Below are 24,151 nucleotides of genomic sequence, written 5' to 3'. Positions count from 1 at the left end.
ACTGCAAGGACAGGCACCACAGCCATCAAACCATCTTGGTAAACTTTTTTCCACCAAATCAAGCACTTCATAAAACAGTCGCTAATCTTGGACGGTAGCAGCAATACTGGCTGGCAACAGATGAGCAAAGAACATTGCACAAATAACTTCTAGAATATGTGAGCCAAAGATGACACCAACTGTGTGCTCCGCCAGTGCTGGAAACTTGCTGAGTATCACAAGTGAAAAAGATCCTCTCAGACCCAAAAGACCAAAATACAGTTAATGTCCCATGCATTCTTTTGGTTGAAAATCTGAGGCCACAGATTGGCAGTTGCCTCTGGGGTCTTTCACATTTTTTACCATTAGCCTTCAAACCACAGACAGCATATTTTGCATTACTTAGCTACACTGAGACCAAAAGAGAGGGTGGCTGTGACAGGGGTAGGGAGTTAGTGGCTCATGTGGCCCAGGTTCAATTCCCTGATCCACCACAGAGATCCAAAGGTAAGTCACTGATGGCCTCAGCTGCTCACCTGTAAGAGGAGGTACCGCTGCTGCAGAAGGGTATTACCAAGATTACCACTAACTGCAAAAATTCTGTGGAATGAAGATACTTAGCCTTCTGGAATCAGGCAGACATCCAGACAGCGGAAGTACTTTCTAAAAAGCTGCCGAAGTGATTTGCCACTGCAGACAAGCTATGAGACTATTATAAAAGGAATTTTACATTTTCATATCTGGAGATGTTACAGAACCATGTAATGATCTGAAAGATATTACAACAAGCTACTCAGTCTTCCTGCAAGGGCATAAGAAATGAAAAACAACCTCTAACATGTTATGTTGCATCTACTTTAAATAGGGTCAATGAAAAAAGTCTCCAGGGTTGACTAAACAACATATATTCCTCAATATTGGTGAGTTGAGTACATCTGTTTCTTCTTCCAAATGCTGATAGGAAAAGAGAGAGGTTGACACTACTGTCTAGAAGTACTGCTTTGAAGTATTAAAATCCCTGGCTGTTAAGACTTTTGGGGAATTGTGAATAAAGCTATCCTTGAAAGTCAATGCTACTTCTTTGCGGTTGAAAAACAAAAGACCCTGCAGCTGCTTCCTCCTATCAGTTACTGTCTCCCATTTGTTGATTTGTGACTGGAAGGGCAAGGTACTGTTTTGGAGGGAGAGAAAGAAAATAAAAGTTTTACAACTTCTTCATAAATCAGTGCTGGGGTAGACTCTCCACATATTTCAGAAAAAATTCTACTTGCAGCTTCCAGCTTCAGACATGCCAGTGAGCAAGAAAGATTCCTGTTCCTCCAGGCAGAAGGCAGTACAGGTCTTTGTAAACATATTCTTCTTTGTCAGTGGCACAACCTGAGAAATACAACACGCGGCTCTTTCTGCCAACACTAGCTATAAGAGCTTGGGCAGCATTTTAAATGTGTGTTACTTAAAACATAGCCAAACCTAAAAGTAACAAGCAACAAAGCTTTTATCTACAGAAGATTGCTCCATGGCAAAGTGTAAGAAAGGCCTCCAAAATGCAGAGGAAGGGGAGAATGAAGGAAGAAAACTCAAACTTCCTTCTGAGAACAAAAGAACTAACAAAACCCTAGCAATGGGAGACAGCTCCAGCCTGAAGACCCTCAGGTGATGAGAATAAAATCTGTTAACTGCACCATAGTCTCAAAGGGGACAGAAAGAAAGAATGCAATAGACCACTGTTTTGAGTCAAACAAGCACTTACTTGAGATGGGGAAATGATAGTAAATTAAATCCTATCTCACAGAAACAGAAAGGAAATCTAGTCATCCCATACAGCTCCAGAGACCAGCCTTGTGCACTGGAGCAGACTTTACAAGAGCTTGTTTCCCAGTGACTTTCTGAGGCCAAGGTGCCCACTCCCACCCACCAAACAGTTTCTAATTATAAAAACATAAATATATCTCTGTAAATATTACTATGCCACGAAGAAGTGTAACCCTCAATAGTATTTTTTTACTGAGAGACATGTAGCTAGGTAAAAACAAAAAAAAAAAAAATCAAGATTGAGCCAGTACAGATTCTCACAAATATGACTATATTCTCAGCTGAGAAGTAGAATCATAAAATCCCAGTCCATTAAGTATACACCACAGCCACTAAACTTTAGAGCTTTAGTATTTCTTCTAAAACATCTTTTCTGTTAACCTCTTTTGTTCTTAGCTGAACAAAAGGGAATGAGTAAAGGTTAAACTAATAAATTCTGAAGTGTGCACGTGTGAGACTTACTACTTTCAGAACAAGAAAGGGGGAGACACAGGGTACAGATAGGAAGGCATCAACGAAGATGAATTAAAGGGGATGGAAGAGTAATGGTCTCTTTCCAGAGATGTAAGGTTTCGTTCGTTCACTGCTACAAAAACTCACAACCAAGGATTAAGCAAAACAAACAGGAAACCTCCATTTCCAACAACGTTATTTTATCTTCATCACCATCTACCATTAAACGATCAGTCAAGAGGAGCAACAAAACATAAAACTCATCTGTACCAACAGACTTTTCCCCCCCTTCTTAATACAGTTTAAAATAAGACACAGTCAGCTAAATTCAGTTTACAAGTACGTCATTCATTTGGGGCTGTCTCACCTGGTATACTTTTCAGAAGCTTTGCATTGCACATGTGCCCTTTCCATATATCAGTAAGAATATACTCCATTCGCTTTGCTCTCCAAAGGAAATTAAATACTCTTAGATAGTGGCTCATGCACTCACGTGTAAATACCTACAAACCAAACAAAATATCAGTACAAATTTAATAGTCATACTATGCGTTCTAAAGGACCAAGAACCTCTTCACAGTCTATCTATCTTATCTGATCCATGCGGTTTATTGGTAAATATCGCCAAAACAAAACCCCTGGAAAACCCAGAGCTTTTGGGAAGATCATAAGAATCATAGAACGGTTAGGATTGGAAGGGACCTTAAAGATCATCTAGTTCCAACCCCCCTGCCATGGGCAGAGACACCTTCCACTACATCAGGTTTCTCAAAGCCTCATCCAACCTGGCCTTGAACACTTCCAGGGATGGGGCATCCACAGCTTCTCTGGGCAACTTGCCACTGCCTCACCACCCTCAATGTAAAGAATTTCTTCCTTATATCTGATCTAAATCTACTCTTTCAGTTTAAAGCCATTGCCCCTTGTCTTATCACTAAACACCCTTGTAAAAAGTCCCTCTCCAGCTTTCTTGTAGGTCCCCTTCAGGTACTGGAAGACTGCTACAAGATCACCCTGGAGCCTTCTCTTGTCCAGGCTGAAACACCCCAACTCTCTCAGCCTGTCTTCATGGGAAGATGAAGATTCTTCCTCAAGGGCTGAACCGAGTTACCTAACATTCAAGTAGGCCCAGGGCACTGCAGGAAGTGTAAGAAGGGTGAACATGACAAACCCTAAACATCTCACTCTTTCCAAACTATGTATGTACATGAAATTTCCTTCTGCTGGTCAGACTCATATTTTGATGTCCTGTTTAAAAAATAAGTTCTTTACAAGTTCTTTATAGAGACTAACTGCATTCTGAGCAATAATGCAGCTATTTTCTCAGTAGTTCTAATGAACACTACCTATCAAATTTTATTTAGACAGTACAAATAGGTTCTCCTCAAATACATGCTTCAGCTCCTTGCAAATTATCCCAAATTAGCAGCTACAGACTAGTAATAATGGAAGAAGAGGAGCACTTCATTTATTAAGTACTTGCTAAAATCTCTGCTGGAACAAACGAATTACTGATTTTCAGTAATAATTGTTTTAAGGGTAGCTTTTCAGCACTCATGTTTAATTTACAAGAACTGAGATTTTGGCTCAACTGTTTACACAATGGGTGCATCCCAGATGTCAAAAAAAAAAGTCCCTCTGATCTTACACTCCAGAATAAAAAAGGTTATTTCAATTAAAAAGAAGTACTTAGCAATTCAATTCAGTATCTGACACATGTTCACAGCCAATAGTATATGACATTACCGTTGCTATTGGTCCATCAACATGATAGTCTAGGCTGAAGACATCCCATCCAGTGTCCCCAGGAGATACCTGCATTAAAAAGACACGCTACTTTCAGTGCATAACCAGAGCATACTAGTGCTGAAGAGTAACTCTTGCTTAGTCCTCAGTTCTCCACAGCCTATGAAAAAACGAGCATCCACATTCATATGGGATACAGGAGTTCCCTGTCGAAAGTAGCAGATTAAGCAAAAATGAGCATAAGTGTGACACAAGGGTGGGATTCATCTCACCCAAATGTTGATGTTTGTAATGTCAATATTTTTCCATTGGAGCTAGTAAAGAAAATGAAGGAAAAGATTATTTTCTTAGGCAAGACTCAGCCTAAGGTATAGCTTTATCTCAGATGCTACAGTACATCAGTTAACTCTCACCTCTGGGACTAGAGCTTTCTCATTAACTCAAATTCCTTACCAGAGGTCTCCTTCATGAAACACACTTTCATTGCTTCACTCGTCGTAACTACTAGTGACAAAGAGACCACCTCCAGATTCTTTTAAGAGCAACAGCAGTAGGAGCTGTTTGCAGAACCTCAAATCACGGCCACCTGCATCAATTACTGTTAGACCCCAAATACTCAACTTCGTATTGTCAATGAAATGGCTGTAAGCCCACAGCTTGAAATAGAAATAGACAATAGGCAGGAAATGGGAAAAGAAGAGAAGACATTTTAAATGAAGTTTACATGATTCAAAGTAGACTTCAATGGAAAGCAGGGAGGGGAATGCATTTACTATATACACATACAAAAATTTTGTTTCATTCGTTCATTTCATGTTTCTGCATGTATACACACACACAAAAAGGTATGTTTCAGGTCAGAGTCACCATGATGCAACAGACCTCCAGAAGTCGAACATCCAATCGTTTGAGAATCTCAGGATTATCAAACTGGGCATTAGTTGCCCTCACCGCTGTTTCAAGGATTCCAGTTAGATTGTGTTGATACAAGGTTGTAGCTGGTCGTGCAAGCTCTGGCCTGGTGGTTATGAAACAAACAGTCATGGCATATTACTGAGATATTCTGCAGCAGCAATTTGGTAGTAACTGCAGCACACAGTGAAACACTTTTTTGACTGACTTTCAAAACTTCTCATATTACTCTTTCAGTCTTAACCACGAAGAAAATCCATGAGCAAAATATTTCCAACTGTCTATTCATGGGCAGCTACACACCTGAACATCAGCATGAGGAGTAACTTTATCCTTCTTTAATGCCAGTAATTTGAAATTACCAGGATTGCTACCATAACTACTCTATAATTTGAGTTGCATTCATATCTAACATGAGGTAGATTACGTCATCAACACATCAAATCAATAACTTCCATTTTGAGACTTACTGATAGCCATCTCATAGGCTTAGAAGTGCTGGCACAAGCACAAAACCCCACCCCCTCTATGTATCTTAAACTTTTTCAATAATTGCAACATGCAAGTAACAAGCACTTAGCACTACTCATCTACCCTATCATCAGTTCTGGAAAGTCCCTCACTACTTCTGCCTCAAATGTAATATTGACTCCACAAACCAAGCTTATACTGCTTCACAATAATTTTTAGTTAAAGAATAATGGTCGCATACAAATCATCACCAGACAACGTTGATTTTGATTTACAAACAAGTTAATGGAAGCTCTATTACAAAGCCTGCCTTCTAGACCAAAGGAGAGATTTGTAAAGGACATTTTTGGTAGACTAAGTTTCATCAGTAGCACCGGCATGTAAAAGCAGTGAGCTTGTAAATACAAACTAAAACTGATACTTGTGGGTGCACCTGAGTGCTTAAAACAGAGGCTGCTGAGGCATCAATTAAATTTTTAAAAATGCATTGAGGGGCTTTGATGCAATGTTTTGGACCAAACACCTCCAAAATACAGAAGCCTAGCATTCACAGTAATGCTAACTAGTGGCATCAAGAGCAACAGAACTTTTCTGCTTAAACTTGCTGATAGGACTGACAGAAACGCTAACATTCGAGGCTGTCACAGGGTCAAGTGTAAAGATAATCTATATTAGTACAACTTTTCAAGACACTGTGAAATGGTACTGTATATACTTCCTACGAAAAAGGTAGAACAAAGTTTAGGCCTCAGACTAAAGAAATTAAACCCAAAATAGAATTTGAGTTCTTCAATTAAACCTTTGAATAATAAAGATACTTAAAAGGTCCTCTTCCAAAAGCAAAACCGTTTCTATGCTGATCATGCACATTTGCAAGCATCAGAAATTCAACATAATTACCCCCCTACCACCAACCCTCTTACTTGAGCAAGTCCATTAAATGCCTGATAAAGTCTCCTTGACCGAGTAGTAAGTAGCGCCTCATTGCCTGCATGTGTTCTAGTAAATTGTACTTCTTATTGAGAACATCCAGCAGGTATTTGCTGGTCTCAAAATAAGCTGCATCAATTTTCTCTTGAAACACATTTTCCAGATCTGTGAACAAATCGGCAGCTGAAAAGAAAAAAATAAAAAAGTTAAATAAATATTTTTCCAAAACTGATGCAAATAAATTTTGGAATTGAAACATACAAACAGAGAAATTGCTATTTATTCTCATCCACTATACTATACATTTGGCATAGCCTAAGTTAAAGCAAGTCTAAAGCCGCCCATACTTCCCCATTGGTACTTTTCATCTGCGCCCAGCTTGTACTTTCCAGTAAGAGCTTATAGTATTTCATCACTTCTACACAGACAGGTCCATGAGTTGCTACTGAACATAGTGGTCTCGTGTAATTCCTGGTTCAAAAGTTCCCAAACTGTGCACAGCTAGAGGTTGGAGCTGGGGTCACTATCTGCCTTCTTTTACTGCCCTTCTTCCCCAAATGTCTACTACAATTCCCTGTCAGGCAAGATGACCAACTTCTACACTGTTCTGCACCTCTGACTTCCTGTTTTAACATACGTTCAGACAGTTCTTTACATCTTGCTTACTTCAGCATTAAAAAGAAACTGGGGAAAAATCAGAGTTAAGGTTCCAAAGCAAATTAAAGAAATAAAAAATACAGTCAAACTCATGAAATGTTTCGATTTAAAATGAGAAAATGCATTCAGAATTCAGGCCAGCATTCCAGAAAGCCATCATCTTACTGTAAGTAATTACCTGAAGGGACTCTGAGGATATCAGATGGCACAAACAAGGAGGAAAGGATGCATTTCCAGCATCATTGACACATAATGTTCTTTCCAGATTGAATGGGTAAAATGTCCTAAATACAAATGCAGTTTCATGCAGAATTAAGGTAGCATAATACTATGAGGTATTTAGGCTGCAGACCATAAGCTCAGCATGTCTTCAGCACACTGCAGACATAGTGCATAACATCCATTTCTACAACTACACTTTTGTCTGAAACCAGTATTCTCAGCACTTAAAGATAATGTACAGCTTTGAAGCTCTCGTCCTCTACATAATAGGGAACCTATATTTGTGCAGATCTTCCATTCAATCAAGGAGAGAGAAACACAAGTGCAAATTGAAAAAATATTGGAAAAGCACAGCCATAAACACTGTGTAAAGTGGTGAAAATAGCGTAGACAAAGGCTGTTTTTGCCTTTTTCAGGAGTAGCTGGCAAGATGATGGTTCAAATGCATTTATAGCCCTTATTCACTTAACCCTGACCCGTCTCTGCACTTTAAGCGCATTTTTGACTAGGCAAGCAGTGCACATGGTACAAAAATCACATTATTAGATGAAATAGTCTTGCAGATGTGAATAGAATTTTATTATTAGAACAAATTTCATGGAGGTACTCGTGCTAAAAGTCCATGCTGTGAAGAGTTAATATACAAACTAACCCAAGGCTAATCTAGAGTTAAAAAAAAATAATAATACCACAAAACCAAGCTTCGAAGTTACATATAATAAAGTCATATCTGAAAACACAACAAAAGAAAAGATATTGTACAAGATGTCAAAAAGTGCCAAGAAGAATGTTCTTTAAACAATTGTTCTCTTAGCAAAAGCTAGATATACTAGCAGGACATCATTATACTTCTAAAAACTACGTACAAAATAGCACCAGAGAAGTTATCCCAGTGATCTACATCTTAACTATTAGACTCTTTTTGGTATATTAAATGAGTTTTAAAAAGAAGTTGAAGTAGTAAAATACCACCTTCAACAGAAGAAAGCAGGTTGTCCTTTCTCCCAGATATAACAGCATCCTAAGCATCACCTTACCTTCTTTGCTAAATATTTACATGTAAAGTCTCCTTCGTATAGATGTTTATTATTTGCTGTCTTTCATCATAACAATACTAACTTCATTGCAAAGAATATGCCACCAAAGAATAACTGCAAACGGTATATAAGCTCTCATTCATTAAAACGGAAATCTCTTCTAAATAGAAAGAAATAATCCATAATAATTCTGGTAGTTAAGCTTTGGTTTAATGTTCAACAGCTGGTAAACCCAGTTTTAAGTAATTTTCAAAAAGAATTTGACTAACCTTCCACATACTCAGTTTTCTTCGGATATATTAGAGCGATGAGTGCACTTACAGAAAGGCTTCAGTCCTGCCTGCTTTTACTGCTCATTCTGTTATTTACAACTACTGGTTTATTATTTTTTAATCACAGAATTAATTCAGTATTATGATGAAATCGTATAATGAAGTATATTTGATGAGAAGTTGCAAGCAATTCAGTGCTTGCACTTCCTGCAGCACTCAAGAATATCCCGTCCCCCACCCTACCCCTCCCAGCAAAAGTCAGCTAAAAACAGGCGGATCATGCCCGGTTTCATTCAGAAATCCAGTACATTAACAACCATCCGGCACAAACCTATCAAATTAAGAAAAGAAAATTACATATGTGCATCTTCATACATATTTTGTAGACCGCAAGCATCCATTAAAACATTTATATTCTAGGGCAGATGGGACTTTTGTATTCCTTTCCACCCCACTATCCAAAATGTCAGTTTACAGTCTAAACCACACATTGTAAAGAAGTCGATTCAAAGGGAAGAAGTTGACTAACACAGATACTCTACCATCTTTCGAAGACTCTGCAGACTTTGCCACAGCAATCATCTTTGTGGACGGAGTTTGATCATGACAAACTTGATGCAAGAAGTTTATGGATTTTCCTATTAGGAGGACCTGAACACAAAAGGATTTTTTTTAATAAGTGATTTGCACATAAGGGGAAAAAAAGCAAAACCAAAATAAACAAAGCCACCCACAGACACCAGGGCAACAGGATATTTTGTCATCTTTCTGTGCTCTTAGCTTCACAATCCCAACCACAGCAATCTAGAATGTCAATACTAACATAAAAAGTTTTTGAAGGCTCCAGGGTGATCTTATCGCAGCCTTCCAGTACTTAAAGGGGGCCTACAAGAAAGTTGGAGATGGGGTTTTTACAAGGGCATGTAGTGATAAGACAAGGGAAAATGGCTTTAAACTGAAAGAGGGTAGATTCAGATTAGATATAAGGCAGAAATTCTTTACACTGAGGGTGGTCAGGCACTGGAACAGGTTGCCCAGAGATGTTGTGGATGCCCCATCCCTGGAAGTGGTCAAGGCCTGGTTGGATGAGGCTTTGAGCAACATGGTAGAGTGGAGGGTATCCCTGCCTATGGCATGGGGGTTGGACTAGCTGATCTTTGAGGTTCCTTCCAACCCTAACCATTCTATGATTCTATGATTAAACACAAACTTCTTTTCCTCCCTTGACATCTTCCTAAACAAAGTTTATAAGTTAGAGAATGGAAGGGAGAAACAGTCTTATAGTATTTCTCAAAAAATTTTATTAATGTAGCTATTCTTAAGATGTTTCATTGTTAAATTTGGTGTCTGTTTTCTTAATGGAAATCTTAACACCTGTATAGGGCTAGCAAATCATCAGAAGATTAACTTTTGAATTTATACCTTTTTTGATTGCTCCATTGTAATAAAAGAAGGGATCATTGATTTCCTCAAAGTGTATTTGTCGTGCCACAACCGATCAGTTTTAACTGTAGGATCTGAAGCTACAAAGAACTGTAGATTGAAACAAACATTAAAAACAAAGGATGAACGTAAATCTTTTCCCCTTGTGTTTCATTTCTGTATTCAGAAAATTGTAAAAATATTTTTGAGTTGTTCTTTTAACTAAAAAAAAAAGCTCGTAGATAACACACAGAGTTGTCCTGGCAATTGATATGTAAATTGTATCTTGACCAATATGAACTCTGAAGAAAAAAGTTAAAGAACAGCTCACATAATTTAATCTCCTCTGTATGTTATGAAACCTTGACTACCTCAGGGTAAAGTAAAATGTACTATCTGTAAAACATCTACTCGGAAATACAGAAGCATATAGCATTTTTGAGGCAATTAGTTATACAGTTAAGAGTAGGAGATGAAGTTCAGAATGTAAATATAATATTTTTATATTTTACTGGCTCTATTTTCATTCAAGCCCTTTTAAATTTCTTCCTATTTAATGGATGAAGAATTGCAGGGGGAAAAAAACCAAACCAAACCAAATCCAAACAAATAACCAGCAAGAAATCCTGCAATTGAACTGGTGATCAAATGCTAATGTCTCTCAACTCCACACAAGAGAATATCTTAATTTTTAAGAAACTAAATGTACATGACTAGTTTTGTTAAAATGACTTGTGGAAGGAGTCTGTCCTCATCTTGTCAAACAAGACATCAATTGTTTGAATAAGAACTTTTTTCACTGCCTCCAAATACCATTTCTACCAAGAATCATCAATTGTTTTTGTTCAGAAACTGTCCTATGAAAATTGTAGATTTCAGTATACCACATCCAACAGCGCTTTTCAGCATTACAAACACCCTTACAGTGCATACATAAATTTTTAAACAGAGAGTTGAAAGCTAATGAATTACATAAAAAACAAACAAAGACAACACCTTAAAAGTGGACATGAGGAAGCATTTCTTTACCGAGAGGGTGGTCAAACACTGGAACAGGCTTGCTAGAGAGGCAGTTGATGTCTCAAGCCTCTCGATGTTTAAGAGGCATTTGGACAATGCCCTTAACAATATGCTTGAACTTCGTCAGCCCTGAATTTGTCAGGCAGTTGGACTATATGATCGTGGTAGGTCCCTTCCAACTGAAATAGTCTATTATATAGTCTATTCTATTCTAAGTCTGAAGGGCAGCTGGAAAAACAGTCAAGTCTATTTTACAATTCTAGCCATAAAAATTCATTGACATCTCATACAAGACTCCTAACACTGACCTTAAAGATCAGCTGAGTGATACTTGTACTCACTTTAATTTTGACCCAGATGGACAGTTTCAAAAAAATCAGACACCATATTTCACACTCAAGTAAAGTTACTCAGATGTGTCTCAGTAGTGCTCAATTCATTTTTTTAAAATGAATCTTTGGCTTCTTAAAACCAAAAAAAACCCACCTCACTATAACAAGGCTGTGCTGATTGGAGACAGGAAAAGAGTTGGGACAACTTACAAAAGCATAAAATCATTTCTCATAAAAATGATCATTTCTCATCATAAAATCAAAGAAGAAAAACGACAGTTACTAGAGTTTGCTGTTACAGAAGATAGAACAGCTCTGCAGAGTTTCTAAAGAAACTCTAGAATCATAAACCTGTTCTACCCAATTTGATAAACCAAAGTTATTTATGAAGCTGAGGGTAACAATAAGTAGTCACTGTAGAATATTCTGAACTTTATTCCAAACACAAGGCTTGCATTCTAAACAGTTACAAAGAACTCTGTACACAATACTACTGTTACACTAAGCAGGAAAAAAGAGAGACATGATTTCTTCTCTCCTCAGAAGCAAGCATCTATTGGTAGTCCAACATTCTGCCTCTCCTAAACAGACCCAGGATATGATTCATACAGCATCTTTGCAACCTCCAGACATCACACTGACTGAATCCAAGAAAAGAGTCACATTTCATGTTGTTATTGTATGTATTATTTATTCATGTTGCATATTTCAATCTCAGTCTACTTTTCAAATTTTCCTCTAAGCTTCTCACAGATTATACTCCCATTCAGCAAACAGACAGAGATAAAACGTTTATTGAATCACATACATTACCTCATGGTATGTATCCTCCAGCTCTCCATCATAAATCCAACGATAAAGGAAATTCAGTACTGGATGGGATACTAGGCCAAGAATGTGCTGAACCAGAGATCTCATGTAGGGATCTCCTGTTTTAGTATAGGCATGAACTGCTGAGGCTAGTTCACCCCCTTTTCTGCCTGTAAGATCACAGAGGACAGGAGAAAAAAAAAATGTATGAAGGAAAAAGAAATACATCACAAATTCAGCAGCCTCTGATTTTAACTAGTCATAGGTCATTCAGAGCTTGCTGAACAGTAATTCTAAAATGTAGCAAAAGTACATTTTTTAATGTTGACAGGGAATTCCAAGGTCTTAAGGCATGAATCGTTAATCTCACTATTAAGCACTACTAAGTATTAAGCACAGTTCTCCGACACTATGTTCTATCTACTTTACGGTAGCTTGGAGGAATGCAAATTTCAAGGCATCAGATCACACACAAAAAGGTTGGCTTTATGCTCTTTTCTTTCCCACCGCTCCCACCAGAAGAGCACTGAAGGAGCCTTAGCATGTCTTCTTTCTCTCCTGCACTTGAGACAAGTACATACACATATGTACACTCCTGCGTACATACACACAAATACATCTTTCCTGGTTATAGTCCTTCCCGCATCTCCTTTAGGCAATATCTCCTGTCTTCTTGCAATTGAAAGGTAAGAGGTTGTCAAAAGAAAAAATTTTTTAAAGGTTCTAGTACTTGTTTGCTGTTATGCTGCACAGCTTAAAGGTTCCTTGCAGCACAAGCTCTAGCACTCAAAATATTCATGAATGTATTAAAAGTAAAGCTGACTTTTTTCGAACATTGTTACCAATTCCAACAATTAAGGTAAAACAGATGTTGTAAGCTTTTTTGGTTTAAGATGCTCTTTCCAAGGGCCACAATCTCCATTTATTTTAAGGCAGCAAAGCTGAAGTACCCTCAGGAAGAAACACAGGCTATGGATCAGTTACTGGCCAAAGTTTTGGTCAACTCCAACACCACTCCTCAGCATTTTCTTGTGGATTGCCGACTCAGTTATTCCCTATTTGCATATTTGCAAAGCTTCGTTGTTTCACATGACTCGGCAGACAAGTTGCGAATGACTCCTACACGCCATCTATATAGAGGAATAGCCTAACACTCATACATAGTGAAGGGACGAAGCCAACCATTTCATAGTGTATTAGTGTTTTTTTTTTTCCACAGAGTAACATTCTCTGAAAGATGACTAAATTTAAATTATTGAAAATAGCATGAAAAGCATGTGCTTAAAACTTGAAGGCTTTCTCAAGTACATTCTAGTTTTTTTAAAAAAAAGTAAAAAAAGTTAAGTGTATCGAAACAGCACTATAATTTGTCAGCTTTTTGCTTAAACTCAAAGAACCCTCTGGATTAGCTACTCAATTTTCTAAAATAACATAACAGCATTATTATTGATATCCACCTTTGGCATGCACAACCACTCAAAGTTACAGAACTTCCCTATAAATATTAAATTCATGTTAAACAGACCTTGACAGTGATCAACAAGTGCTGCGAGAGTCTTTAATCTTATTTTAGGATCATATGTCCAGACTAGGAGACGGCGAAGTGTTAAACTGCTCTCAAGTCCGAGATTCACACCCTGATCATCTTCCAGTTGCAACTGACCAAATTAGAAACAGAAAGACACATCAAAGAACAAAACTGTCAAAACTGAAGCAGAACTGGTGTTTCATAATTTCGTTCAGAAGTTAGCTTTTTACTAATATCCTTGAAATACCCAGTATTACATGCTCTCTCATTAAATCTGTCAGCCAAAGTCTGAGAACTACACAAGTGGAAATAGAGAATCAAGTGCAGGGGAAAGGACAGAGACAAGTAGAAGTGGAATAGGGCAGACAGAGCACAACGGCCGAGAAAGTGAAGAAAGCTAGGTGATAGTCACAAAACGAGAGAAGAGCAAAGGAAAAGAGAGCAGAGAATCTGAAAGACAGCAAATAACAGTCAAAGAGATGCTCAGAAAAGACTAAGGAAAAGCATCTAAAGGAAAGGAAGGGTGTAGGAGGTAAAATTTCTGTGACTGCACAGCCAGCTTATTTTTAGTTCAACATGGGACAAATTCTGTTTAACGTCTTCCTCCAGAAGCCATTAGAACTTGGTATATAGCGAGATAAAGGAATTGCCACCATAGAAAAAAACATTAAATGCTGTAAGAAAAATCTTTCACCATGTGACTACCATAAATCTTCCAAACCAAGGAAAATGAAAGCCAAACACCACATATTTGCATCTGAGATGCAAATGCACATCTCATTCAAGTACGAATGAGGTAAGCAGGATAAGAACACAACCTAAGAATACAGACACAAGCTCCTAGAGCAGTCTCAGCACATGAACTCTTAGAAAAGATGCTCTGTCTCCTGTACACCACAACCAACACACTCTGTGCTTCCACATCTAGCACATTTTTTTGCCAAATACATGTATCAGATTAGCATCATCTACATTAAGCTCAGCCTTAAAGGCACTTAAAATCATTAGCTTTTGGATGCTCCTAGGTCCATGTGTTTTTTGTTTGGAAATTTGCAATGATAAGAGAGAGATACGAGCAAGAACCATCCTTTGTCTTTAGGAAAGAGATTATACACTTAACATCTGCAACATGCAAGTGCGTTTTTAAAGAGGCTGACAATTTCAAAAGAGTCTGCAAGGAAAAGACCAGAAAAGCTTACAGAATAGTACACAGTACACCCAGGAAGACTCTTTCAGAGGAAGAGAAACGTTTGGGGGAAGCTCTGAAGAGATAATATAAAGTCATAGAAAGACAATGCAGAATCCTTTGATGAAATTTTTGTTATGTACAACTATGCCTGAACTGTTAAGTGGAACTGCAGCTAACAGCTCCTAAACTGGCAGTCTGTGTGACGTCCTGAATACAAGAATGTAACATGCTCTCAGTTCTAAGATACACACTTTAACTTTTTTCAAGCAATTAAAATATACAGTTTTGTAAGAAAGTGTTTTCCACAAAAGCCCATTTTTTTCCAAAACTTTTTATTTTAAAATTGACAAGACACTAAGCTCACCTCTGGGATAACCTGGCGCAAGTCTTGAGAATGCTGACTTCTTTCTTTGAGAGTTCTGCTCCATCAATTATAAACTTCAGAAATACCATCCAATGTCAGAACCTTGGCTAGATGAACTACTGCTCTATGTCCAGTAACAACAAAAGGAAGTGCTGTACAAGAAAAGCAAGCAAAGCTGACCCCGGTCTGCAGTCTGTCTCCCTTAGACTTCTTGCACCCCAGTTACAGCGTTCAGGACATCAGAGGATGCATCCTTGCTCAGCCCTTTCAATAGCAGTTTACAGACCTGCCTTCCAGGAATTTGTATAATCTCTTTTTCAACCTGTTGATACTGCCTTTTGTCATGACATCCTAGGGAAACAAGTTTTGCAAGTGGGCTACTCTTCTGTTTTATATCAACTTCTTGCTACTGTCACAGAGCGCTTCCTTTACTCTCATAGCCATTCACCAAATCCCACAACTATGTTTTTTGCTTATCCTTCATTAGTTTGGAAGCCTCAGTCACAGCCCTGCTGCACCTTTTCCTCTTCAGCCTCAAGAGACTCAGCCTGTCTCCCCTCTCCCCACACAGCAATTGTCCCATGCTCATGAGGATTTCAGCTGACTTTCTCCCTCCTCAGTCCCTATCTCCCCAGTGTCTGAGAGGCTGCCATCAGGACTGCACACAGTGCCCCACTGTCACACTGATACCCACTGCCTTGTTCTCAGCACCCACCTCCCTGGCACCCAACTGCACACCAAGTCTGGCAGTGCAGACAACCACCACCTGCAAGGACACCAAGGTTCTTCCCCAGTTGGGTCTGCTGATGCTAAGTTTGGCACTGAGGAAGCATTATATTAGCTTTCCTCTAGATCAAAAAAACCCCAACTTTTACTTCCCACACTGGGGCTCCCCAGCACCTATTTGCTCACACACTCTGTTCCATGCTGCTCCTTGCCATGGACAGAGCATCCAGAGTACCAATGTTAGCAAGCTCTCGTTGACAGACTGGGAGATTTCACTCTGCCTTACTTTCTCCAGATCATCAACATCAACTAAAACCAGTTCCAGCACCTATCCTTGGTGCACACTACTGACCCTTCTCCATCCTGCAATGTGACCTTGTGCTTCCCAGCCTTCAAGTCACAAGAGAATCTCTCCTCCACTGTTGGGTCTCCTTCCTTTCTTTCACAGTCTTTGGGGAGAAATCTTGCTGGGGCAAGAAAATCCAAACATAACATGCTCAGTCAGGTGCTGAGGGACATCCCCAGAAACTACAGTCTGCTAGTGCAGCAAAACTTTACATTACAGACACTGTATTGACTGCTCCTTATCAGAATGCATTTAATCAATGTGCTCAATACACTCATGAACTCCAACACTGGAGATGAATCTGACAAGAAATGTGAAGAGCAACAAGAAAAGTAGTAAAAGGAAGACTGGGAAAAATGGGGGTCCAACTACTGAATGGTGCTGGGAAAGTGGTGACAGGAAAACACAAAAAGCTAGAGGTACTCAATGCCTTCAATGCCTTGGATTTTTGGTAAAATATGCTGTCGGGAATACCAGACATCACCTGAGATCAGAGGGGAAGTCTGAAACAAGGGAGACTTACTTGGAGCGAAGGATCAGGTTAGGAAACATTAAACAAACTGGATACACTTAAGTCTACGAGACATGATGGGACACACCCACAAGTGCTGAAGGAGCTGGCTAATGTCACTGTTAGGCCACTCTCGATTATCTTTGCAACATCACAGCAATCCGAGGAGGTTCCTGACGACAAGGTGAAAGGAAATGTCACTCTGCTCTTCAAGAAGGAGGATCCAGAGAACTACACAGCAGTGAGACTCACCTCATTCCATGGGATGCTAACAGAGCAACTAATCCTGGAAACCATTTCCAAACATACAGAAGACAAAAGCTTTTTTCAGGAAGAAAAGCTCAGGAAAAGGAGGAGGAAGAGGGTACTCTTGTGTTGATGGTTTGTCTTGCCAAGCAAGTGTTAAATGTGCTAAGGCTCTGCTTGCCAGGAAGTGGCTGGACATGTGCCTGCTGATGGGTAGCAGTGAATGAAATCCTTATTTTGCTTTGCGTGCATGCACAATTTTTGCTTTCCCTATTAAACTGTCACTAACTCAATTGACTTGTCTTTTTGCCTTCCTTCTATTTTCTCCTCATTCCCCAAGAGACAGGAGTGAGCAGAAGGCTGGATGGGTGTTTAGCTGCTGGCCAGGGTCAATCCATCACAAAGGCAAACACAGTTTGAAAATAAGCAGTCAGAATTTTCCTTTCATTTTCCCCTTACGTACTTCCTCTCCCACCAGACTCATCTGTTCTTTTGAAAGGTTCAGAGGAGCAGGAAAGGTAGAAGAAGCTGCATTTCAAAGAAGTCATACATATTTTCATGGTCAAGAAGTTTTAGAAGTTAGAATAAATCAAAGCTCCAGCAAATCAAGAGAGAAAACATATTTTGGACAGAGCAGGATATAATTACAAAAAGAGTAACTGGAGAGTAACCAGAAAAAGGAAGCAAAATAATGAAATAATTAAACAAATAATGAACTCCTTGAAAGTCCCATATAAAAAAAATTAAGCAAAAGAAAAAAAAAATCTGATTTTTATTTTATTTTAGAGCTAGCATCTGGGTGCATATACCTATAAGTATTTGTGGACAAACTGAAAGATTACCAGCACTGAGTTGGTCTATACATCAAAGAAAAATAATAAAACACTGAAACATCTTACTCTCTCAAAACAAGAGAAGAGACAAGGAAAATGCACAAGTTGTCCCAGACAGAACAAAAAGTTGAAACTGTTGTTACTAGTTGCTGAACCATTCATTGCTTGAAATACAGATAGATTTTTTTTCTCCCTTCAAAGATGTGTCATGATGTTTGGGATTTGAATGATAAAGATATCATACAAGATGAAACTGACAAAAATTATGCAAAAAAAGGGACAGAGGCTTACCAATACACATTATATTCCTTGCTTATGTAATACATTAAATAACAATGAACTTCTAAGAGAAAAATATTCATTGGCACATACATCCAAAGAGTAGTAAATGTATAAGTTACACTGTGAATAGGAACTGCAGTACAACCTTCTCTGTCTAAAAGGATACCTAGGTGTATCTGTCAGGAGATATCCAGGTAACATAAAGCAAAATAAGAAAGTTAACTAAGAACCACTTAACTTACCTGAGAATGTAAAACAGACAGAAGTCGGTAGTATTCTTTAAGTTCCTGATGTAAGGCTGCACAAAAACTCTATTAAAAAAAAAAGAAAAAAAAATCAGGAAAAATCTTTCTGGTTTAATCTAGAATAACTTTTATCCTGTCACCACACTGTGAAGGTAGTTAGAAACTTCCTAAAACAAATCAAGGTACAAAGCTTTCAGCACAAAAGCCAACTCTTAGAAAACTGGCCAATGTGCAAGTGCTTCCTTATGAGCTGCACAGACCTTTTGCAAGAATATACACATATTGTCAAGCAACTTTTTCCTCTTGCTGCCTTAATTCTATCAAGAGATTGAACTATGACAAGCATAACTCTCCAAATAGATATATCATCTCAATACAGACATTAATAATTACTACAGGGATGTGCAAATCATAACATGACCCAGAAGAAATTTTCATAAATAACTACATAAAATGCAACAGGTAAAGTAAAAGTCTCAGTTTCAGGAAGGCCTCTAATAACAAAACACAGAAGTTAGGCAACCATCATTATATTTACAGTATAGACTATATGACATGAATAAGAAAACCCAATGTTCCTAAAAGAATACTCCCAGTAAATACTGCTGGATCAAGTATTCTAAATTTTTGGCCTTTTATCAATTGACAGTCTCATACAATTCTTCACTTGACATGGAAGAAATGAGTAACACGAAGTATATGCCAAGAAATATGTAAAATGTGCAGAAGAGGCCCAAACTAAAGTAAAGATTCCTCTTTGTAAAACAATTCTAAGCACAGCTACGGTTTAAAAATAAGTAAAGGTAGATTCTAAAAACAATTCCCGAAAGAATAGTTGTTTAGTAATGGAGAGTTTTTCATGGTTTAGGGTCCTGGGATTTTGCTTTGATTTTGTAATGTTCTTAACCTAACATATAGACTAAAAAAATTCCTGCAATGCATTTTCTAAACCAAAATTTAAAATATGGCTCATTAATTTTGGACTGAGTTGAAAATTTTGGACGTTAAGCACTTGAGTTTTTTTTTAAATTTTTGTTTATTTGAAGAGTACTTCTGTGCACACACACAAATTCTTAAGAACTGATTTCTTAACCAATTCTTGGTTAATGACTTTGATATCTATTTAAATGAACTTTTTTAAGATAGAAAATTCCCCGGGACTTTCTCCTCAACTCTTTAAAATCATCACAGTCGAAATACTTTGGAAAAAATGAGGAAAACCTCACACAAAAAGAATCCAAGAGCTTCAAATAAAATATTTATTCACTAGAATATGTACAAGGGAGAAATCATTACTACAAGCACAAGGAGAAAATAAATCTTCTTTCTTGCTAAGAGGCTAAGAAGCCTAGGGGGAAAAAAAAAAAATAATTAATCTTGCCATTGTATTCTTTATAAGGAAAGAGGGTTCCTTTCTTCAACTCAATGTTATAAATTAGGAAGAAATTTGAAATTGATTTTATTCCAGAGGATACTGAAGGGCAAAAAGAAATCCCCTTACACGTAACTTCACTTTTCATTTCTTCTCACTTGCTTCTTCAGTACACTTTTGAACCTATTAACATAGCCCTTGCCAAGATAGAGGGCAGAGTAGAGCCTCCAAGAAAACATTCAAAGGCACTATACATCTACTCAAAAGTGAGAACAGTAATCACTGACTTCAGTAGCCAAAAGCATTTAGGATCTAACCGGCCATCAGCTTTTCAGAGAAGATTTAGAAGTTAAAGTCTACATCCAGTGCTACTTCCTGCATTACAAACTACAGGTTTTTGTTTCCCAAACTGTTACGGAAAACTGGACATTATCCTAGAATTCTGATTTGGCCTAGAGCAAAAGAGAATTCAGGAAGGAAACAGAATGCTTGTTCAAGAGAAAAAAATTAAAATGACCACTACCTCAACTGGATCTAAATGGGCAAAATGTCAAAATATAAGGCAAGTTATATTTCATTGCTGATTATTCGTTTTGATTTCTGAGAACGAAGCAGAACTTCGATACTAAGCAGCAAAGGTAGTTGAATAAAATCTTAATGTGCAGTAAGTATATCATTATATCTCTACTCCTAATAATTGTCAATACCTGACTTTTTGCAAGGTAAAAATAGTCACCAGAATCATAATAAAAGAGGTGACAGACATCTTATCTTACATGTGGTTTGAAGAGGGATTCTTTTAAACATTTTTTTAAAACATTAAGCAAAGGATGCTTTAGAATGCACATATTCTTGTGCTAAATTCTTAATGTACAGTGTGCAACACCTGAAATTGTCAGCTATAAGAAGCCATGAAGAGCAATCTTTTTGACCAGATACTGACAGCAGGAGTAGAATACATGTTTGCATTTGTACCCTTGTGTCCTAGAAATATATGTAAAGTGCTTGTCTCAAGCAAAATTAACAGCACTAGAGCTATGCAGATTCAGCTAACTAACTGCACAGCCTTCTGCACAGGATCTGAGACCTGCATATGGTATCTGAGATATTGCACATTTAAATTCATTGAAGAATTAAAGTTCTCCCCTTGCTGTAAACTTGAAGATTAAAGCCAGAGACAGACAAATAAGCATAAGCAAGAAGCTACTAGATAAAGACTAAGAAACTTCACCCAGATATAAAGGGGAGAGTCTGAAGAAAATGCATATACAGTAGCACTACCATATAAAACATGGAAATCAGCATTGGATCAGTAGAAAAATAATTATTTATTTGTAACTAAAAGGGTTACTAGGAATAAGAGACAGAGGGAACAGAATAAAACATTAGAAAAGTAGGAAGCACTACAGTGTCTCTACTGACCTCTTAAGAAAAATTAGATTGAAGGGAGAAGCACTTCAATTTCTTGGCAGATTAGGTAGGATGTTATGGCTAGAGGCAAGGATAACATTTCTGTCGAGTCAGAAGGGATAATATCCAGTTTTACAGAGGGAGCAAGTGAGAGGAAACGGGAATGCCTTAGCAGTAAATGTGGTTTTGGGTATTACAGCAGCTGTGAAGTTACTGTAGACTACAAATCATGATGATGAAACCTATAAAAACAAAAATTGACATTCTTTTGATGCTGTATTCAAAAGAAAGCGCAGAAGATAATGGGGTATTTGCATTTTATGTACGTTAGTGCAGTATTAACACATGAACATCAACATTAGCTGACAAGAATGTCTCCTGCGTAGGTCTCCCTAACAACTGAATTAGTGATTAATCAGCTCAGATATGCCACCATCCCATTTAAGCAATGCTTTTGTTTACAAACATGCATCATAACTTAAAAAATATGATTTTTTTAAAAAAGATTAAAAAAGGAATCTATGCGTGAGATTTTCCAGCTACAAAGGATGGAGCCAACTCCTTCTTAATGATCAGCAAGAGCAAATGCCTTTCCCTTGCCTTCAGACTACGACCCATACCAAAAGCATCAATCCATACAAGAAGTAAATAAAAGGATGAATGATCCAAGCTCCAAAGTTTAAGCATCATTCTAGTACTGCATTTTACTCAGTATTTTCTAAGGGAAACAAGACCAAGATATTGCAGCAAAATCAACGCTTTAGCTGACTTACCTGTCCCACAAGTCCAAACGCACGATCCAAACTCCTCTGGTCTGTGTATTTTCTTATTTTATTATGTAGCCATCCCAACTCTGCAAGTCTACTTGTAGTATCTCTGAGAGATTTGGACAAGCTCACCTACAAAGTCAACACAAACCATTACTTGCAGTTTTAAGTAAAATCTACCATACCAATACTTGCTTCTTCACAAAAGCCTCTCTTTCTCAAAAAGCAAGTCAGTTCAGGAAACAATCATTTTACATTCTACAGCAGAGATAGTGCCAAAAAAAGAAGGCAACCATGTAATTAGCAATAAATGTATACACATAAGCATTGAAAAGGCATCAGCAACAAACTACTGGCAACTTCATGATCTTCCCTTCTGGAAATTTTAATGTAACAGTATTCACACGCTCTTTTTACATTAGGCAATTATGACAGTAACAAAAGCGTCTTCAGAGAAGAGGAAGAAATCTGAAATCTTATGATGTAGACTCACACTTCATCTTATCCTGATAATCAGCAAGATTGAAAACATTAGAGGTCTAGAAGGGAAGTCAATGACTGAAACTAATGAAGAAATCTAGAGAGTTACTACCAGATATGAAACAAATCTTTAACGGAAGACAAACGACCCAATGTCAGACTATGTATCAGGAACCAAAGCTTAGAGAATCCAAACTCCAAGTTTAAGTCACATGTACCAGTAACAGCTTTTATAAGCTATTTAATCATGTGGCCCTCTGAGCTCATCTAGTCTGTTTCTACTTTTCTAATACCAGGTATCTCACTTCACTCTGCAAGCCTGCCTTAGTCCCAACACCCTATTTAACTACTACTACCATTTTCATCTGAATCAGCACATTTCTTCCTTTAAACTATCAACATATAAGATAATGTTCCTCTTGTTCCTACTTGAGATTTTCTTCTACCACATTTTGTTACATTACCCAAGAACATCATCATCAAGCTCTCAAGATTTTATTGGGCAAAGGAAAACAAACGATCTGACTGACACGTCAGGCAAAAAGAGACAGAGACTGACTTTTGCCCACAGCAATTGCACCTATCCCACCTCTACAGGCAATTTTAACTTGGAAAGCCAGCTGGAACAGGCCAAATCAAAGCAAGGAAGTGCATTGACAAGCTAAGCAGATTACCAAAGAACTAGAAATCAAGCTCATTCATTAAGCCTTTTAGTCAACAGTATAGGCATTCTCTAAGATAAAAATCAGCTACAGAGTGTGTTAGCCACAGCAGTGCAGGCTTGAACTAGGCAGCAGCAATTGTTGTTAAGACCAGAGTTCAGCCCCTGGCCCTTTTGTCTAGATATACAGGCACAGCTTTAACTTCTTGAACAACTTCCATAGGCTAAATTCTAGCCCAAAGAGGCATGATTGGACACTGAAACTCTGCCTGCAGCTAAAACCAAGGAGATGACATAAGAACTATTTAGAATTCTGCAACTACAGAGTGCTTGGCAAGCATTAAGCACAATACACATCTGCTGAAATCAAATGAGGAATAAGCAAAATTGGCTTAGTGTTACTACATTTGTATCTCATATCAAATCAGAAGCTGCTAGCTTATACAGTGCTGAATGTCATAAACAGACCTAATATTAATGTTGACATCAGAAAACATTCAGGCAAGAATAACAGCTTGGAAAGCATGTTTCTTTCTGGAAAAAGCAGGCTGCATACAATGACATTTTCTTTGTGCAGCTGAGGGAAAACTACATGCTTTGACTACTTTTGCCTAACATGCAGTCAACGCAGCTAGAGGAGGTATGATCTTGGTCCTCCTTGTTCATCAGAAAAAGTTCCATCTGCAACTCTATTCAGTTCAATAATTTAATCTTCACTGGGTCCAGTAACTCAGTACAAGTGCTAATAAGGAACAAGGATGGATAATAAATATTTTAACTTTTTTTACATATTTTTCATGGCTATTTTTCCCCTACATACCTCTCTGCTCACATATGAAATACAAGTCACTATACAGTACCTTTCCCTCCACTTTATAGCAATTTTCAGAATTGCACATTTTGATGGTTTTGCCATCTATTCCCTGGAAGACATACAAAACATCTCTTACAAGGTTTGCTTCGGTTATTTCAACAGAGCCTAGAAAGAAAAAAGAAACAACAACCAGTATTAAAATTTGATGGGACAATTAGTTTTCATTACAACTTCAAAAAGCCATTCAGAAGCCTAGCCAAAAAAAAAAAAAAAGAAAGGAGAAAGCCTGTTTTTATAACCTG

The 24,151-nt window shown here is 37.8% G+C and overlaps 1 protein-coding gene across 1 annotated transcript in view; it reads right to left on the bottom strand.

Annotated features, from left to right (window-relative positions):
• TUBGCP3 (tubulin gamma complex component 3) overlaps positions 1-24,151 on the bottom strand; it is a 53,082-nt gene that overhangs the window by 4,977 nt on the left and 23,954 nt on the right. Inside the window, exons 7-17 of the mRNA XM_086610791.1 lie at positions 23,896-24,014; positions 21,901-22,026; positions 18,343-18,411; positions 13,601-13,733; positions 12,079-12,245; positions 9,914-10,024; positions 9,034-9,142; positions 6,297-6,486; positions 4,873-5,008; positions 3,991-4,059; positions 2,612-2,747 (exon numbers count right to left, since the gene is read on the bottom strand). Of these exons, the coding sequence (XP_086466917.1) occupies positions 2,612-2,747; positions 3,991-4,059; positions 4,873-5,008; positions 6,297-6,486; positions 9,034-9,142; positions 9,914-10,024; positions 12,079-12,245; positions 13,601-13,733; positions 18,343-18,411; positions 21,901-22,026; positions 23,896-24,014 (1,365 nt within the window). The remainder of the gene's footprint in view (positions 1-2,611; positions 2,748-3,990; positions 4,060-4,872; positions 5,009-6,296; positions 6,487-9,033; positions 9,143-9,913; positions 10,025-12,078; positions 12,246-13,600; positions 13,734-18,342; positions 18,412-21,900; positions 22,027-23,895; positions 24,015-24,151) is intronic.

The sequence above is a fragment of the Tauraco erythrolophus genome, chromosome 1, assembly GCF_009769465.1.
Source record: "Tauraco erythrolophus isolate bTauEry1 chromosome 1, bTauEry1.pri, whole genome shotgun sequence".
Taxonomy (NCBI): Eukaryota; Metazoa; Chordata; class Aves; order Musophagiformes; family Musophagidae; genus Tauraco; species Tauraco erythrolophus.
The sequence above is the reverse complement of the archived record's forward strand: the minus strand, read 5'-3'. Positions and strand labels throughout refer to the sequence as shown.